Source organism: Heliconius melpomene, chromosome 2 (assembly GCF_056956725.1).
Source record: "Heliconius melpomene rosina isolate 202511_hmr_F chromosome 2, ASM5695672v1, whole genome shotgun sequence".
Lineage (NCBI taxonomy): Eukaryota > Metazoa > Arthropoda > Insecta > Lepidoptera > Nymphalidae > Heliconius > Heliconius melpomene.
In genome coordinates this window covers 871688-892035 of record NC_140390.1, presented here as the reverse complement: position 1 = coordinate 892035, position 20348 = coordinate 871688, and the positions used below count along the sequence as shown (strand labels likewise).

Sequence of the window (20348 nt, the reverse complement as noted above, 5' to 3'; positions counted from 1 at the left end):
AATTATTTTTAAGTTCTAGGTTAAATAAAAAAAAATAGTTTATATTCCAGATAGATATATAATTTAATATATTTTAAGGCCCTAAGTAGAGCAGGGACACAAAGCTGTAAAGGCGACAGGTTGTAGGTTCCACTTCCATTCGAGAAAATTAAATGAAAAAATATTAAATAAAACACTAGGTTATATTTTGGTCTAGTACGCCAAATGATTGTCATATTTAAAATTCAGATTTTCTCAAAAGTTCCTAAAATTAAAAACAAAGTGACATCACAATTTTTTCTTTGTTTTAAAAAATAAATAAAATACTACAATAATAGTAAAGATAAAGCAAATTTTAAATTGAAATATTTCGATATAAGTTAGTCCTATTTTGGATCTCATAATTTAGTTTAAAGTTAATTTAACGTCACTATTTACCTCAAAGTCAGTCAGTCAGTCGAGTCAGTACATTCAAAACCCACCTTAGGCAATTTTCCTGTTAAACTGTTGTCATAAAAAAAAATCCCAACTCACCGTGTAATGGCAGCGCTATTAACATCAACCGCAATCAATATCAACAAAGGGAAATTGAAAGTAGTTTTATTCATAGTACTAAGATTGCTAACATTTGCTGCTTTTTTATTATTACTGAGTATATATTTTTTTCTTTTAATGTTTAACTACAGTTGTGACACGTATCTTATTGTTATTTTTTTCGATTTCACGCTGAATTCAACATGTAGCAGGGTAGGCAGAGGGAACCCGGGAATGTACGAAACCTGGAGGCATTGCGTGTTGAGTGGGGGAACTCAACGCCGCGCTTTGCCACGTTACGAAAGCGAAGAAATGATAGTATTAATTAAACATTTTTGTAATTAAATTCCAAATATGAAGTTATACGCTTAACTTTTAATCCCTGACGCAATAAAGGCGTGTCGGTCTGTGGCACCGTAGCTCCTGAATTAACGAATCGATTTCAGTGGGATTTTTTTAATCGAAAGCTTGTTCATCGCGGTGGTTCTTCGCTATGTTTTATGAAAATTGGATTAGTCGTTTAAAAGCTAGAAGCCCATTTTTCGTTAGCGTTTTTTTTAGTTCATCAAATAGTTCACTAAAGTTACTGCCTCAGACCTGAAAGGAATAGTGCAAGAAACTCGTAACCTTTTATAATACTAGACTCGATTAATAACTTACTTCCTTATAAAATCGCGAGTATAAAAACAAAAATATACCTATACATAAAAATATTTATATAAGGTTTGTACGTTATGCGAACTAAAATTTCCTATAACCCAATAGCGTAATAAGGCATTTTAAAACCGCAAGTACGATGTTTATAAGATGGAAATGTTTACATTATGTTAAAATTATATATTTAATTCTTTTGAGAAATATTAAATCATAGCCAATATAAATTAGGATGAAAAATGGAGAGTGGGCGGAAAGAAGAATAGTGACTAGGGACCCGATCTCACGTACACAGCTATTACTTTTTAATAAATGTTACTAATTATGAGGGGTTAGTACTATATGCCGTGATATGGGTCTCCCTAGTACGACTAGTGGTATCTAACTGTATAGCTAACCTATGTTAAGATCCTACTAATATTAAAAATGTGAAAGTTTGTGAGGATTGATTTTCACACAAAAACTACTGAACTGATTTTGATGAAACTTTACGGTAATATAGCTTATACATTAGAATAAAACATGGGCTATAATTTACATAAAGATTTAATATAATTTGGATATGTAACAATACGTTTAAGCGGGCGAAGCCGCGTTTGAGTCGCTACTAACTTATATTTAAGAAACAGTTTAAGAAATGGTGATAAATAAAATTTTTAATATAGTAAAAAAAATACAATAACAAAAAATACAAATGTGAATAACGATATAAAATTTAAATTGCTTCTCAACGAATATATATCCATAAATTCAAGTTGACGTCAGTATAGCGACGGAGGGCCGGCGATCGATAAACTAACTATCGATTTGCGTGCTATAATAATTGATCTACATAGATTAATTACTGTTCTGAATTATATGAAACAAAAGGTCTTTTGATATTGAATACGTGAGCAGACTTTTTAATTTTATATTAATTAACATTTTATTTTAATATCAATTAGGATGTATCTGGCATTTGGTTGTTGTAGGTTCAAATAAGAGTCTAGATAATTATTTAACTAGCTTGAAACCGTGGCTGTAATCTTCAGAGATTATGGATTCAATGCCCATTCGAGGCAAAGCGACAAATTTAGCTATAAATAGAAATTCTTAAATAGTAAATCTTAATATCTTTTTATACAATACAAAAACATATTATATTTATATTTAAATGACCATAAACAATCATAAATAAAAAATATTAAAAAGATAACAGAACAGAATATATGTACATATATATTTTCATGTCATATTTGCAATATTATTACATAACAAAACCATAATACAGCTTCACGCTGTATCCCGCACACAGCAGGGTAGGCAGAGGGAACCTAGTGTTAAGACACTCCGTCACTTCCTCAAGTGGGGATTGAACCTACAACTGTTGCGTTACAACAGTCACACCCTTGTGCCGCTGCGCCACTACGGCCTTGGATAATATTTGCAATATTATGTAATAAAACAACAATACAATACTAAAAAAAAAAATTAAAAACCCAAACATTTAAATATGTGATTAATGTATTGAAACAAAGTATTTTATTTTGAGGTTATTGGCATATAAATAAACATAAAGATAAGGCGGAGATAACATGTAGATATTATGTTAGGTAATTATATTGCATATTCAATAATTACCTACAATGTCCATATTTTTGTAGTAATAATACTTATTTGTTAAAATATATTAGTGAATTAATATTATTTAGAGATAACATCTCTAAATAATATTAATTCACAACATAAATCAGTTTCAACAAGAGTATAAGAATTTTTACATAGATTGAATAATGTTTGGCTTAGTGATCAGAATGTATAGAAGGTTACCAAAAGGCAGGGGTTTTATTTTCCCTATGTCTAAAGGTTTTCTCAGAATATTTTTCTTCCCTTAATGTGAAATAATACTTTGAATTACTACTTATCATATTTAAAAATAATTTCTTATTATAATAGAATATAATTTCTTTTAAGAATCTTATAAGTATACAATTTAAATTGAATTGACTCAGTCTTCCACTCTTTTATTTGAAATAATAATTTTAAAAAGTAATAAACTCACCCTTTCCTCAAGATGTGTAACTCCAGCCAAGCTCTGATAAAATGTAGGTGTCTCCAAATCTTGGATATTATTACTTCTATCAAAAAGAAGCCATTTTGACAGAACAGTAGCATCTTTGTGTATCAGAAGCCAAGACCTGAACTGGTCAAATGTGACTTTTTCACCATTCCCAAACAAACTAGTAAGTATTTCTATGGTACGATAGGACTCAGATATAGGTAGGGAGGTGTTCTCCAGTTGCAATGCTTTTGCAAAGTCACGTTTGTATATATATGTGCCATTTTCATTTTGATTATTCACATAGAGGGTCCAGAGGAACCTATTAAAAATTATTTGTTGAGTATTTTTTTGATTCCAGTTAATAATAAATATGATTAGATTACCACAATATAAGTAATAAGTTGCAAATTTTATTTTAATTTATAATTATAATCAACTTGAAATATTACTTAAAAGAGGGCATATTTTATTAATAATATGCTTTTATATTAAATTAAATGCATCTCACTTTATTTTTTCTTCAATATTGCCCTTAGTAAGAACAACCACTCCGCAGAGCAGGTCCTTGAATGTAATACCGCGCTTGGTGCCCCCACAGGCCTGGTACAGCCACTCCGCCACCTCGGTCGGAACTCCATCGCATAGCACTTCATGGATGAACGCCTCCAAGCTCAAGGTCGAGCCGTTCGCTCCGGCGCATCTCTTGAACGCCTCACGTATACGCCTTAACTCACTATCAGACACTGCAAATTAAATACACTTTTGACAATATTCTTCGTGATATACAACGCACTTACACTGAAAAACACCGCGCACCTCGTTTAGCTGCATCCTCGTAAGATATAAAACTAGGTTTTGAATCTTTTGCACCCATATTCGCGTATTATCAAAGATCATAACATTTTTAGGCGTAATAAACACAAAGAAACAAAAAATATTACAGCTGACAGCTCACGTCGTATGATCTTTCGCCATATTGAATATTTTTATTTTTTTTCTACTGGAATCCAGTATCCACAACATTCCTTCAAGTTATGTCGGATACGCATACAGCAATAACAATTTTTAATTAGATTATAATTGTAAAATAATTTAATTTCAATTATTTTGTTTTCTATATAATACAATCAAAATTATACCAAATATATTAAAAATTTAATAAAACATAATATTCTATACAAGGTTAAAAAAATATCATATAAATCTATTTTGTATATTTTCCAACTTGTCATATTTTTTATACAAAAGCAAGTTGTCATGTAGTATTATACTACTTAATTGAAAAGGAACAGTTTAAAAGAAGGCTTGTAAAATAAATGTGGTTTTTAAATTTTGCCATGCATTATTGTAGTTTTGATAATTGTAAAGTGTAAACACTTAGCAGCGTCTATAGCAAATAACATTTTAATTTTCAATTTATTTTGTATTTAATATAAGAATTTTGATCTTCTTTATATAAATTACTTGTGTTCTAAATTATTAAAAATAGTGCATTGTTCGATTATAAGTAAAATAATAATAATAGTTATATTTTCGAGATTTACATAAGATAAGCCTTATGCACTGACAGCTGTTTTCTTTGTTGTGAATTTTTAATTTGTTTTTGTAAATGTCTGTATCTCTTTGCGTGTTACGGATAGAAGTTGACGAGGAATTGCCCGAAATGGGTGATAATGCAGCAGAAACAGGTAAAATATTCCATTAATTCTATTCTTCTTTGTGTACCTCACAGTTTTTTTTTAATCATATATATGCTCTCTCTCTATTTTCAAATAAAAATGTTATTAAATTTATTAATGTGTCACCCAGAACAAGCTAAAGAACAAAAGAAAAAGGATCGAGGCGCCCGCGAATCTAAGACAATTACAGTGGAGACATATGCAAGTGTGCTCACAGGGCCTAACTCAGAAACTGGCATTCTACCCACAAGCTCTCGGAGGTCACCCCCTGACAGAGTGTCAGAGGAACGGGAAACCATCAGCTTCTTCTGTGGAAATCCATTAGTGGAAGTGACAAAGGGGATTTTACATTTATATAAAGAAAAGTAATCCTTGATTTTTTTTTAATTTAATTTTTTATGATAATTTTTAATGATAATTTTTATTTTCTGATTTAATTATTATTTTTTATTTATCCATTATGTGGTTTGCTAGGTAGCCCAATATTGCATTTTATCTAGGAAGAAAAGAAAAATGAAATAGAAAAAAAATCTGAATAAATTAAACCTAGGGTGGTAGAGGAACATAGTGTAAATACAGGGTGTTCCTTCCCTGCTGCTACATTGTGACATTGTGTGACAAGGAGTGGGGAGGGGTATTAAATTTCATGACATCTAATTAAAAAATATAATATTTAAGATAAATAATCAAAATATCCAAGATAAATAGATATTTTAAATAGATTTCATTAGATTCTAAGTATTGAAACATTTGTGCACATTACACTAATTAGTACACACACCGGCAAAATTAGAGGAACACACAAAAAAAGCATATATTTTTTTAATTACTACATTTTCGTGTATATTTTTCAGTTCATTTAAGTTTTGTTATTCAAAATGAATATGAGACAACAGAAAATAGGGTTGAACATTATTTATTTATAAAAATACAGACAAAAAAACTAATTTGAGAAATTTAGAATTTTACGATAATTTTTTAAAATCAAATTTTCTTTGCAAAGGTTATTAACAATCATTATTAATATCTTGTTTTGCTTCCGCGAGCAGTTAATAGAGCTTGAATACGTTTGCCCATGCTCATAATGACATTTTTAATCATTTCCTGGGTCAAGTTGCCCCACCCTTTAATCAGCGCCAATTTTAACTCTTCATTATTCCTGGGGGATGGAATTTTCTTCTGTAGTCTTCGTCCAATCATGTCCCAGACATGCTCTATCGGATTCATGTCTGGAGATCTTGCTGGCCAGTCCATTTGGGTAATTCCGACTTCATTAATGTAATCACAAACTATGCGAGCAGTGTGGGGCCGTTATCGTGCATAAATATAAAATCTGGGCCTATAAATGGGGCAAAAGGCATTACATGAGGTTCCAAGATATCGGTTATGTATCTGTGTGCAGTAAGAGAACCGCCATCAATTATGACCAAAGCGGTGCGGACCTCCACATCCCTTCCCGTCCATCGATGAAATTCACATAAAACCGGCTTTCGTCAGAGAATAAAACACGACTCCATTCATCTGACCAATGTTGGTGCTGACGAGCGAACAATAATCTTGCAACTCGTTGATTTACCTCAAGTTTAGGCGCTTTGGCTGGTATGTATGACTTTAAACCAACTTCATTATGCCTTCTTCTTATCATTCGTTCACTTACACGCACGGTACGCACTTCTTCCAAGAGATTTCGGGTCTGAACAGCTGTTTGACGACGATTTCTCAAAGTTTGCACCCTTATAAAACGTTCGTCTACGGCACTGGTTGCACGATTTCTGCCTTGTCCCCGCCTCCGCACATAAGATCCTGTCTGTCTGTATCGTTTCACATTACTGTGGATCACAGATACTGATACACCCAACATTTGACTCACTGAATGGTATGTGTCACCTTCTATCAATGTCACAGCTCTGGCGACTTCGGTTGCAGGTAAATCACTCATTTTGTATGCAATACAATGTTAAATCTCCAAACAACAACAACATAATGAGTTAGGGTCACCATTGACTGCATAAACAAACTTCTTATCGAAAAGCACTTAAAAGCGCTGACTGTCAACAAACACTTAAAAGGGTATAATTTCTGTTGCATTATTGAAAAATGTCAACATGTCTCAAAATGTTATATTATAGGAGAGCAGAATTGTAAAAAAAAATCCTTTTTTGTTTGTGTTCCTCTAATTATGCCGGTGTGTGTAGTTAGTCTCACAAATTCACCTAATTCCAACAAGGAGAAAATTCGACCTTCATCAAAATATCTTTAAATTCTTTAATTATGGCTATACTTTTAAACTTTTTATATCTTTGTATATTCAATTTCAGTGAATTAAAAGAGACAGAAGATGCTAAAACACTATGCCTCCTATCAGTTCCCGGGGCTTTAGGTGCAGCAGATCTCCTGGCATTTGCAGCGGCTTGTCAAGATGATATTTCACATGTCAGAGTCTTGAGAGATGGGTCCCCAGATCATTATATGGCATTATTGACGTAAGTACTTATAGTGTTAAAACAAAATTATTATCGGTTTGCATGTAAACAGCTTTCCATACTAATTACTCAAACACAAAAAGTCTGTACAAGTGTAAACAATACATATATTAATGTCTGATGTTTATGTCAAAATTGCTACCATAGTCTATTTATGCTATTATACATATTTCCACAGTTTCCGTACATTCAAAGCGGCTCAGGAATTCCACTCGGCATTCTCTGGAGTGCCATACAGTAGTTTAGAGCCCAACGCGCTATGCCACATGGCGTGGGTGTCCAGAGTGGAATGGGCGAGGCACGGCGGGCCGCCGGCGTCTCATACTGAATTACCCACTTGCCCTGTTTGTTTGGGTAAGGTTGTTTTTATTCATTTTTTGATATACTACTATTACTGAAGTGTTTTGATAAATAATGTTCTCTTGGGAAACTAATGATTGTAAGAACTTTATTGCTTAATTATAAAATTAAAAATATTTTATTTTAAAAAAATAAATATTGAGTTAGTTGGTTATTAGTAGAATGTTCTAATGGACCAACTATATTTTCTTATAAGACTGACATTACTGACAATTTTATGTAAGGCTTCGACCGCTTGAACAGGAATATTTATTAAAATATTCATATCTACTAAATAATTATTACCTTTATCTATATATATAAAATCGAAAGGTCACTCACTAATCACGAAATCTCAGAAACTACATATGCTAGGAATCTCAAATTTTGCATAGAAGTTACTTATAGGACGTAGGTGCTCGCTAAGACGGGAATTTGCAATATTCGACTTCTAAGGGGTTTTTTTTGGGGTCGAAAGTTTGTATGAAACTTCGTTACTACAAATGCTAGGAGTCTCAAATTTTGCATAGACGTCACTAGGACGAAGCCATGGAGACAGAAATTAATAATAACATAATTCACGTGGGTGAAACCGCGAGCGGGCCGCTAGTATAGTATATAGATAATAGTTCAAAAGTTCTAACAATGGTCTAGTTGAATGAAGAATGATCTGCCTCTATTTAATTTTACAATATAGTATAGTAATGTCAGCGAGCCATGACCGCTATGAGCTTAGGTTGTTTTAAACTTCTGCACATTGTTTACAATATGTAGGGAAATATGTAATCAAAAGTAAGTACGATCTTAAAATCGTCAATAGCTAAGTTTAGGGCGGTCGCGGTTAGGCTGACTGTGCTGTACTAGATATAATAGTATTTACTGTGGTGCACAGAGCGCATGGACGAGAGCGTGGCGGGCGTGCTGAGCGTGCAGTGCGCGCACGCGTTCCACGCGGAGTGCCTGGTGCGCTGGCGCGACGCGCGGTGCCCCGTGTGCCGCGCTGCGCAGACGCCCGAGCCCCGCGCGCGCGCTTGCTGCACGCAGTGTGACGAGGGTAAATATTTTTGTGCAGCGTCCGCCAACTATGATCTCCTACTATTAGTTTTTGGAAATAAAAGGTTGCCTGTAAGAGATCACTTACAGTGATAAGGCCGCCCTTGCGCTATGTTAAAATACTATAATTCTCATGTATCTTTATGTATCTTTGTGCAATAAAGTATTTTTGATTTTTTTTTGAGGGTGCGTACTCGGCACGCAGTACGTGCGTGCGTAATGGAATGTCTTAATACTGGGTTCCTTCTGCTTGCCTGCTATGTACGGAATACAGCATGAAGCTAAAAATAAATTAAAAAAAAATTCTACTACTTTACAATTAGAAAATATCATTTCAAAATGTTGGGGCGAGAAACTTAATATACTATACTTTGACTTACTCTAATATACTTTTCTGTGTGCCTACTTATCTAATTCTCTTATTCTCTTAATATGTTATAATTTCTGATTGATTATATTTATTGATAAATTTAATCAATAGTATTAAAAAAAGAACTATACTATATATTATAATTACATCCATGTTGTTGTTTTTTTTATACACATACGTAATATAAATTATTTCATATTCAAAATGTTTACAACTAATGCAATTACTAAAATAACTGCAATTACTGTTTTTAACATATACAGAGGGCGAAGGCGAGGGCGGCGGTGTGCGAGAGGGCGATGGTGAAAGGGTGGGCGATGGTGAAGGCGAGGGTGGTGAGGGCGGGGCGCTGTGGCTAGAAGGCGCGGGCGCGGCGGAGGGGCTGGAGGCGGGCTCGCTATGGATATGCCTCATATGCGGACACGTGGGCTGTGGCAGGTATTATGTAAAAACAGTCCACAGTTGATATCTTTCAAATAAAATTGTTTTTTGCTATATTTATTAAAAAAATATTAAATCAATGTTCATTAAGAGATACATTTTAATTTTTCTTTATCAATGCTCAAAGCTGTTTTCACAGTTTGTCTTGCAAACAATTCTCTTGCGTCTTCTTCAATATTTATTCAGTTAAAAGACCAAATAATTAAATGTCATAATTTTATGCTATAATTCTGTATGCTACTCGTGTTATGATACTGCTTAATATTTTCTAATTAAAAACTAAATAACATAAGAACTTTTTTGCTTGCTTATTTGAAACATAACCTAAAACAAAATATTGCTATAATTTTTGTAATGTCAGAACATAGACAATCTGTAGACTAACATGGTGGAAAGGACAAAGGTTATATAGACACCTAGGAGACTTTTTAGGTGGCACAAAAATATTAATGTAGTAATATGTTTTGTATAGTAAAACTTATAATATTCATTATTTAATTAAATTAATAATTTAATTAATAATTTCTCCCTTCTTCGCCTGGCTACCGTTGAGTTTGGACGTGTCCACGATAATTATTTTGCCGTGACCAGTGTTTACGACCCTTCGCTTACGAGAGTTACCATAGCCGCCGGTGTCTCGCACAACTGGTTTACTAACGCGCCTTTCACTTTTGCATCGACCGGTGACAAGGTCATCTGACTGCACTACTCGCACGTAGCATAATCGGATATAAGGAGCCACTCTCGGGGGTTGGTGAGTGAGAACACATTATATTATGACGCGATCTTACAAATACGTCTAACGAACATCTAACTTACCATCCACCTTTTAATATATACAATTGAAAAATGTCAGTGCGACGTACTCCGCCAAAGAATGAAGCTCCTGGGTCAAAATTGCACCAAAGTGCTACTATGGATGTCGTCAACTATGGATCTGACTCTGAATTACTTGGTAAAAAAACTGAAACATCCCCTCCATATGTTTTTCATCGTAATAAACGCCTTAGAAAACAGGACTCGCCACCTTCAGAATATTCTTGCCTTAAGGATGAATTAAAATCCCTTACATCGCTCATCAGTGCACAAAAGATAGTTTTTGACGAAATAACTACCAAGTTAAAAAGCATTCAAGAAACTAACACTAAAATTGAAACACAAATGTCGTTACTCACGTCTCAAAACGAAGAATTTTGTAAGAAAATTGAGCGCCTCGAACTCCAAACAAAGCTGGATCGTCAACATATAATCGTACTAGAGGATAGAATTGAAGACTTGCAAAGATACACACGAAAATCTTGTATCGAAATAAAAAATGTTCCACGAAAACTACACGAAAATCAAGAAGATTTAGTTAATATGGTTGCGAGCCTAGGTAGTACCTTAATGATAGACTTGAATACGCGAGACATTACGGATATCTTCAGATTACGAAGCAGAAAAGACTCTGAGAAAAGTCCCCCAATAGTGGTTGAACTCTCCTCTACACTAATGAGAACAAATTTGCTTAGAAAGGTTAAGGATTTTAATATAAAAAATAAATGTAAATTACAAGCAAAACATCTAGGTTTTACTAAAAACGAAGATGTGCCCGTGTTTATATCAGAGCAACTAACTGCAAAAGGCTCCCGTCTATTCTTCCTGGCGCGAGATCTAGTAAAATCAAAAAAGTTCAAAATAGAAAGCTTACCCAATTTCCTTAGTAAAACTAATTTAAAATTAACTACAATTGTCACACAAAATATAAGGAGTACAACAAAAAATTTTGATGACTTACTGATTAATTTGACGCTACTACCAAATGACCCAGATATAATAATTTTAACTGAATGTAGATTACAAACAGCGAAATCAGTTCCCATTCTTGATAATTATTCATCTTTCCAAACAATTAATCTACTAAACCAGAACGATGGTGTAATTGTTTATATTAGGAATAATATTAATTCTGAAGTAAGTGAACTAAGTTTATATGAAGCTACAGGACTTGAAATTAAATTTGCAAACTATGTTATACTGGGTCTTTATAGATCTCCGTCATTTATACATGCCGACAATTTTATTTTATCCCTTAATAACTACCTGAGCGGTATTACTAAGTGTAATAATGTTTTTATTCTTGGGGATATAAACATAGATCTGATATCGACACCAAGAGAAAAATCTTGGGAACGCAACAATAGGTTAAATTATCTTAACATCCTCTCCACACATGGACTCATGCCCGGTCATATGTTACCAACGAGAGATGACAGCTGCCTCGACCATGTGATGCTTAAAATCGACAATGGAGAATAATCACTAATTTTAAATTCTAGCTCATCGTATTGTCTTTTAAAAACAAAAAATACTTGTGAAAGAATTATTTTGATACGTCTATTAGTTTCTGAGATATTGTCCTTTAAAGTAAGCGCGCGACGCGAGATTCCCTCGGGCCGTAACCGTCTCGCGTGACGTCACAGGTCTTGCAAAACTCGCTCGCTCAGTTCGTCTTCGTTCACTCGCAGTTCACGCTCTTCTTTAGCTGGCGTTCCACCACAAATTTAGTTTCGTTTAATAAATAATATATAGATATATTTTTAAATTTTTTTTTTCACATACATAATGTAATAGCGAGCATTGTATATGAAGTTTTGATAGTACTTTGTCATAAAACAGTTCTATCTTACTCGGTTTCATGACGTGTTGTAGCAAAATCTTTAGCTTTGATTATTTTTATTGTAGTATCGATACTAGAAAGCTTGAATTTTTTCCAACAACACTTGGCTTGGCTTGGGCGTTACCACAAACTTAATCAGTACTTTAAAGGAGAGACTACTCAGAACTTTGATGGAGGCATACAGGAAAAAAAAGAAGAGCTCTGCATTAGATTTGCGGCCTTTTTAGATTTGCAGAAGGCCTTTAACTGTGTGCCTCGTTAATGTATTTGGAGGGCATTGCGATCCAAAGGGATCCCTGAGGTCTATATTGAGATTATCAGAGATATGTACCACGATCCCGCTTTGCTATTCGCGATGGTTAGGAATGCTGTTGGCGACACCAAACCTTTTAGATCACAGTAGGGGGTTCACCAAGGCTCGGCTTTTAGTTCATTCTTATTTATTGTAGTGTACTGTCACGGCTCACATCCAGGACCAGCCTCCATGGCTGATGATGTATGCCGATGACATTACACTCATTGAAGAGAAGCAACTAATACTGGAGCGTAAAGTGAACCTCTGGAAGGGAGCGCTTGAGAACGGCGGTCTTAAACAAAATGTGTCGAAGACCGAATACATAGCCTGAGGGATCCCGGACTCGAGCACTGTCCTTATAGGTCCTGAGCCAGTCGTTAAGTTGGAAAAGTTTCAAGTACCTTGGATACGTTATGCATGAGTCTGGAGGCATCGATCACGATGTCCATGGCTGGATAAACGCTGTCTGGGCCTAATGGTGGGAGGTTATTGGTCTGGTCTGCGACCGCAGAATACCACCCAAGCTCAACGGGCTGATATATAAGAGCATCATCTGACTGGTTCTATTATACGGCAGCGAATGTTGGCCAGCACTATCTCGGCACGCTGAGGAGCTTCACGTCACGGAAATGAAGATGCTGCGGTCTGACGCATTCGAGGTAGTCTTGGGGTCCATGACGTAGCGGATAAGCTCCAAGAGCGTGGCCTAAGATGGTATGGCAACGTTGCGCGCCGGTGTAGGAACTATGTCGGATGCTATGTCTGCTTGCTATGTCTGCCCTGCCCCTGGAGCTAGACTTCCAAACGCCCAAGAATGCGGTGTTTGGATGTCGTGATGCAGGACATGAGTGCCAATGGTCGAACCACAGGACGTTATAGATCGTGTAAAGCGGAGTAGGTTAAGCAGGAAGGCAGACCCTGGCAACATGCGCCGGGATTAATGCCAAGAAAAAGAAGACTTGGTTGAAGTTGTTGAAGACTCGTCGCTTCGACGATGTAGTCCATTATAAAAGCCATGGTATGTTTACAATCACCTCTGCTGGCGGCACAATCTTTGCAGATTACGTATAAACTTATTGCTTCTTTTCATTGCATTCTAAGCTGCAATAATATAGTTTAATACGTGCGCGGTGTTCCGCTGTAATCTACATTTGGCAATACATACATAACCTACTCTTTTAACTTATGCGTACGCAATAGCACGCATCGTGACCATAACTCTCTCTTGCCGATCTTCAATAATCACAATAAAAATAATATTCAGATATACATATATAAAAATATTAAAAATCTACATTAAAAAAAATTGTGCATGCTCAACTTACTGCATGAATTTATATTATTATTATATTACTTTCACTTATAAAACAATCTTACTACTTTGAACTTGAATAAAAAGTTTGGTACTTTTAACGCAAATAACGTTACCTACAATATGAAACTAGTTAGGTTAGGTTACATTACAGTTTTAAATAAATCATTTAAAATAAAATAACGTAAGATAGTTATATCTATACCCCAAATTGACATAATATTACTTATTAGTTAGACAAAAACTTATCTTCGCATTTTTACTCCTCGCATTTCTGCGGCGACGAAATCACTATTTTCCGATAAATAGTCGGCCACCATAAATCCATTTATTACAGGTAGGTTATCCGATTGACCTTTTTCGAATCCTTCATCCATTTTAATTAATTGTATTAACACTAAACACAAGCGAGTAACAAACAAACAAAGTACTGCGCGGGATCTCCTATCACCGTTGGCGACTAGTGAGTTCTGCCAGACCTGTGACGTCACCGCCGGCCGCGGGACTGTTAGCGGCATTTGAAATTTTTGCAAACTTCAAATGCCTGTAAAATCATAACTACTTGGTTATTTTTAATGAAACAAAAACTAGTGTATTTGTATACGTAAAAACTTTACTGTAATGAACTTTGAAGCATTATTTCATACCTATTACCATTCCTCATTCCCACAGCTCATCCTTGGTTGCGGTTTTAAATACTACCGTGACGGATCACAATATGGTTACTCTACACATCTCGCAGGGATTGAAGACATCTAAGTTACTAAAATATAAAACTATTATTGATTATGAGAATGCTTACAATTCACTGATAACCGCAGACATACTTTGTCTTAACATATTCAACGATCCAGAATGTTATGCTGTGGCGCTAATTGATATGATAAAAACTATTCTCAGTAAACACTCCCGTGTTGTATCCATCTCATCCAACAAAAGAATTAAAAAGCCGTGGATCACAATAGGTGCTCTGCGCTGTATTAGGTTAAGAAATCTAATGCAAATTAAACTTAGGACAAATCTGCACAATGAAATTTTAAAAATAACTTTTAAGCGTTATCGTAACTTTTGTTCAAATTTAATTCATAAACTAAAAAGACAATATCATAAAAACAAAATAAATAAACATCTTAAACAGCCAAGAAAACTATGGTCTACTATTGATTACATTGCCCAATATAAACAAGAAAAAACCACAAACACCAATTTACTGGCAGTACGAACCACTCCACAAGAGTCAGTAAATCATGTGAACAAGTATTTTGTCAGTATTGGACAAAGCTTGGCAGAGGTCATCTATAGTTCAAAACAATTTCAAAACACATCCGTGATTTCACAGAGCCAATATTCAACCGTATCATCTTTTGTTCTGCTTGACACCGATCCCACAGAAGTGGACAGAATACTAATTGGTCTTGATTCAAACAGCGCCCCGGGTTGGGACGGTATTTCAACCAAATTTTTGAAGATAGCTAGAGCATTTATAGTCCCGTTGATCTGCTCGCTGGCTAATTTATGCTTTCAAAAGGGTATATTCCCTAAAGTACTTAAGCGGTCTATAGTGACTCCTGTGTTTAAGGGTGGGGATAAAATCGACGTTAATAACTATAGGCCTATATCAGTTCTGACTTCTATCTCTAAGATTGTGGAAAAACTCTTGAATAATCGACTGATGGGATACCTGAACAAGTTTAATATCTTATCCAGCTCACAATACGGTTTTAGGAAGGGGCTCTCTACACAAGATGCCATTTTAGCACTTACATCTCTTATTGTTCAAGAAGTAGATAAGGGTAACAAATGTCTCGCAGTCTTCCTAGACTTAAAAAAGGCTTTCGACACGGTCTCTGTAGTCACACTTGTACGCCGACTGGAGCAAATAGGTATAAGAGATAAAGCTCTTAGTCTATTCAAGAGCTATCTTGGGGATAGAAAGCAAATGGTCAGGATTGGAGAACACCTAAGTAGTGAAGAATGTGTCACTTACGGTATACCGCAAGGAAGCGTCCTCGGGCCAACGCTCTTTCTAATTTACATAAACGACCTATGTAAGCTTCAGGACATTGGAGGGAATATTTTTTCCTATGCTGATGACACTGCCATCGTGTTTACTGGCAAGTCTTGGCTAGACGTAAAAAATAAGGCAGAAACCGGTTTAGCAAAAATTTCAAAGTGGTTGTGTGATAATTTATTAACATTAAACATACAAAAGACAAGCTATATATGCTTCACAAAGTATGCAAATACACAACCTACTCTTGATTTCTCCCTAAAGATTCATAATTGTCAACAAGACAACTCTACTCCTAACATTTGTGACTGTCCCACCTTGCAGAAAGTTATAAGCACAAAGTACCTTGGGATTATGTTGGACCAAAGGCTGTGTTGGACTGCTCACATTGAACTCCTGATGACTCGTATCAGAAAACTAATACGGGTCTTCAAATCACGCAGGCATGTGATGGATAAGGAATTATTGAAGAGAATTTACATTGCACTTGTGCAGACTGTTATTACTTACTGCATCCCGATCTGGGGTGGCTCTGCAAAGTCCCATTTCCTTAGTTTAGAAAGAGCCCAAAGAGCTCTCATTAAGGTGATGTACTTTAAGTCATACAGATTTCCAACAAGTGTCTTATATAAAATGAGCGGTATATTGTCTGTGCGAAAACTCTATATTCTAAACCTAATCTTAAAGTGTCATGGAACTATGCATTTTGATAAAAATAAATTAAGGAAACGACGAAATGATCGTGTTGCCCCAATATGTAAAGTACGCTCGAGTTTCGCAAAACGACAATATGGTTTCCAATCGGCTACTTTATACAATAAAATAAATCGCTTCCTTCGCATATATTCTATGAAAAACTATTCATGCAAGAAGATTTTGAATAATTGGCTAGATAAACTTTCTTATATAGAAACTGAAACATTACTTTCGTAATATTATTCCCTATTTTACACACAACGCACAGATAAATATAACCTATTAATATATAAAACAGGACATGCACGAAAAACCCTCTCATACCTCATGCTCGCACACACACACACACACTCACACACACACACACACACACGCACATACTCACACACACGCACTCACACACACACACACGTATACGGCCCCCTTATTTGTCTTCTGTTATATATTAACTATTCTCTAAGCTTAAATGTATCAAACGGAGAAGCGAGTCATTCCCAACACAAGTATCCTTGATTACTTACTGGGAAGTCTCAGCGACTCAACTTGTTAAGAAAACTATGAGAATAAAGCTATTTTTATTATTTATTTTATTTAAAAGTTACTTACAAAGTCAGGTTAATAGCCGATTAGCCATGAATTTATATAAAGAATTTATTATATGTTAAAATACTATGTATGCAATTTATAATATTGTAAAATCTTAATATTGTATAATTCTGTTTATCTATTCTTTGTATTTATTTACAGATATGAAAAAGGACACGCGGCTAAACATTTCCTTGCGTCAAATCACACTTATGCACTTCAACTGGGCTCTAATCGAGTATGGGATTACGCAGGTATATCTATTCTTATTGTAAAATTGTTACTGTAATAACTTCCATATATAGACACTGATGTGTCTGTACAAGGAAGTTATAAAAAAAATAGTTATTGTATTGATTAGACAATGTAATATAATTCAAAACAATTATTTTAATGTTTTTGCCTGTTTGTTGTATGGTCTTTTTATCTGTGTTTGTGCAGGCTAATCTCAGAAAATCTCAGAAACTGATTAAACTACTTAAATGTAGTTTTCTCAATCGTATTTTGTCAAACTTCCCTTAACATTTACTTAACTTCGAGAAGTTTATCCATTCATCTCTAGCGGGGTAGGCAGAGAGAGTACCTTAATATTTAATATTTGTTTAATTTAGTCGGTTTATAAATCAAGATAAAGTATTTTCTTTCATAACTGTTTTATTGAATGTATTTCGGTCCGTGTGTATGTTAGGGGACAATTTTGTGCACCGTCTGGTGCAGAACAAGGCGGACGGAAAGCTGGTGGCGGCGGCGGGCGACAAGCTGGACCAGCAGCTCGAGTTCTCGTACGTGCTGGCGCAGCAGCTGGGCGCTCAGCGAGCCTACTACGAGGACCGCCTGGCGCAGTGAGTTACGCCACTAACATACAGTGTCTCAGTCAGAAATTGAAGTAAAGCTACAGAAACCTCCACATAACTTCTTAGACGAAAATAAATTGTCACAATAATTATACAGTAGTAATAATCATAAATGAAATCATTAAAAATATATAAAATATAATATATAGATATAACAATAATGTAATAAATACAAAACACCACAGAGCAGAAGAAACAAGCGCTGCAGCGCTGTCACGAGCGGAGGTGGCGCAGGCGGAGGCAGCGGACGAGCGCTCGCGCGCGGCCACCGCCAAGAGGGAGTGTGCCGCGCTCGAGCGACGCCTCCAAACGCTCAATGCCAAGTGAGTCTGTGCGTGTGCGTGCGTTCTTTTTTGAGTGGTTCTATACCACATGCTTAGTTGTCCGTGCCCTTTTTTGTTGTTTATTGTTATTGTATTGTGATTTTTATATAATTATTAGAAAAATATTTTTTTTATTATCCTCCCTCCTATTAGCTACCCTCGTCTTTCCCCGCCCGATGGCACTGTAAAGACCATTCCATATCAAAAGCAGTTTACTCTTTTCTAAAAAAAATAAAGAGTGGTAATCACTTAACATTAGGTGTGATACGTTAGCTCGTTGGCTGTTCTTATTCTATATTTTACAATATTTCCACTTTCAGTAGGTATTTAGAAAAACACTAAATAGCACTATTTCAATATTGTTATTTTATTCAGATTGTCATCCCTCCAATCTGAACTATCAGAAGAACGCTCCCTAGCGGCGGCACTGGCGCAGTCCCACGCACAATGGCAAGAGAGGGCTCAACAACGAGAACAGGCCTTCCAGACTGAGGTACTATATGAAACTTTAAATTAGATTTACTGTTAACCTGACGGTTTTGAGTTCGATTCCCTACATTCAACCAGATTTCGTATATAAAGATTACAAAAATTGTAAAAAATCCCACTCAATATTAAAATTAACCAAATATGTCAGATTTATTATATTTATTTAAATTATAATTCACATTGTAAGTTTTTTCTTATATTTTTTTTTATTACGTGTTATAAATTAAAAATAAAGCAACTACTTATGCTTATTTTTATCCAGGTATCAGAACTCAAAGATCAGCTCAGAGACATAATGTTCTTCGTAGAAGCTCGAGGTCAATTAGAGAAGACAGAGGGCGCCACTCAAGATGAGATAGCCGCAGCCAGCGTCACCGTGCAACCACCAGCCAAGCCAAGGAGGCGACGACGATAGAAATAATATAATGTACAGTATGGTTCAGGAGTCATGGCTGACTTGGGGTTACGCTTTTTGAAGTTAATAGTAAGCATTATGCACTAGGGAAGTAAATAATCAAAAGTAATGACATTCCTAAAATCTCAGCTATCTAGCTAACTTCACTGCGGCCACGACTCGTTAACCGTTCTGTAATATAATAGATAGATTATAAGTTACTCGAATTTTTCTTAATATTAAACGTGTGAAATGATAGTGGTATTACTAAGCACACTTGGACTTAAAGATTTTCTTCTTTTTTTTTCATTCATGGGTAGGTAGAGGGCACCTCTATGTTTTAATGGGAACGGAGTGTTTCAAAACTAGGTAGAGAGCCTAGTTCCCTCGGCCTACCTGGCTATTTGTGGAAAAAAAAAGATTAATGATTGGTAAGGATGTACAATATGACATAATATAGTGATCTTAGCTTTTGTCCTCTGAGTACTGGTACCTGCTAACTAGAAAATTAAATGTTTTTTACAGTCACTTTCATATTTTGGTTTACTTTATAAAATATCTGGCATCTGTTAAACAATACCTAGATTATATAAAATTACAAATATTTTATGTAACATGTTATGTGTTTTTTTCTCAAATTGATATTTTTTTTTTATTAAAATGTAAGTAGTATGTTTTTTTTCCATTGTTGTTATGCAGCAGCTACAAACTTTGTGAGTACTGTGATATAAATAAATATAAAAGAATAAGATGTTTTATACTGTTTTATTGCAGTTTCCTGACTAATCATAATAATTAATATTTCATTTATTTGCAATCAATTATAATGAATAGATTTTGGTCCTATTGAAGTAAATCATTCTAAATCTTGTCAATAATCTACATACTAAATAATCTACTACTAATTCTGGAGGCATTGCGTGTTGGGTGACTGAACTCAAAGCCGCGCTTTTGCCTCGATACCAGAGCGAAGAAACGAAAGTATAAATTTACATACGAATTTAATATTAAATTGTTCTTTATGATCTTGTGTGACCAATAACTTATAAGTATATAATGCCGTGGGAATTGGTAATACTTAGTAGAAAGTAAAAAGAGAATATTTTTTTAATGTAGCACTTAAAATTTTTAACAATAAAACCAGTGTATGGTTTGAT

The 20348-nt window shown here is 35.0% G+C and overlaps 2 protein-coding genes across 6 annotated transcripts in view; one reads left to right on the top strand and one right to left on the bottom strand.

Annotated features, from left to right (window-relative positions):
- Positions 1-4198, bottom strand: part of Usp32 (Ubiquitin specific protease 32) — a 28087-nt gene extending 23889 nt beyond the window's left edge. For all 5 annotated transcript variants that reach the window (XM_085198787.1, XM_085198797.1, XM_085198799.1 and 2 more), the window contains exons 1-3: positions 4025-4198; positions 3717-3951; positions 3209-3527 (exon numbers count right to left, since the gene is read on the bottom strand). In XM_085198787.1, the coding sequence (XP_085054913.1) occupies positions 3209-3527; positions 3717-3951; positions 4025-4082 (612 nt within the window). In that variant the 5' untranslated portion in view covers positions 4083-4198. The remainder of the gene's footprint in view (positions 1-3208; positions 3528-3716; positions 3952-4024) is intronic.
- A 365-nt stretch (positions 4199-4563) lies between these two features.
- Positions 4564-19947, top strand: LOC146540257 (BRCA1-associated protein). Its single transcript, XM_085200753.1, has 11 exons — positions 4564-4896; positions 5018-5252; positions 7206-7370; positions 7549-7724; positions 8602-8763; positions 9396-9570; positions 17294-17385; positions 17820-17973; positions 18171-18308; positions 18684-18801; positions 19060-19947. Exons 1-11 carry the CDS (start codon positions 4818-4820, stop codon positions 19210-19212), a joined length of 1647 nt encoding a protein of 548 aa, XP_085056879.1. The 5' UTR covers positions 4564-4817; the 3' UTR covers positions 19213-19947.
- The last annotated feature ends 401 nt before the right edge of the window (positions 19948-20348 follow it).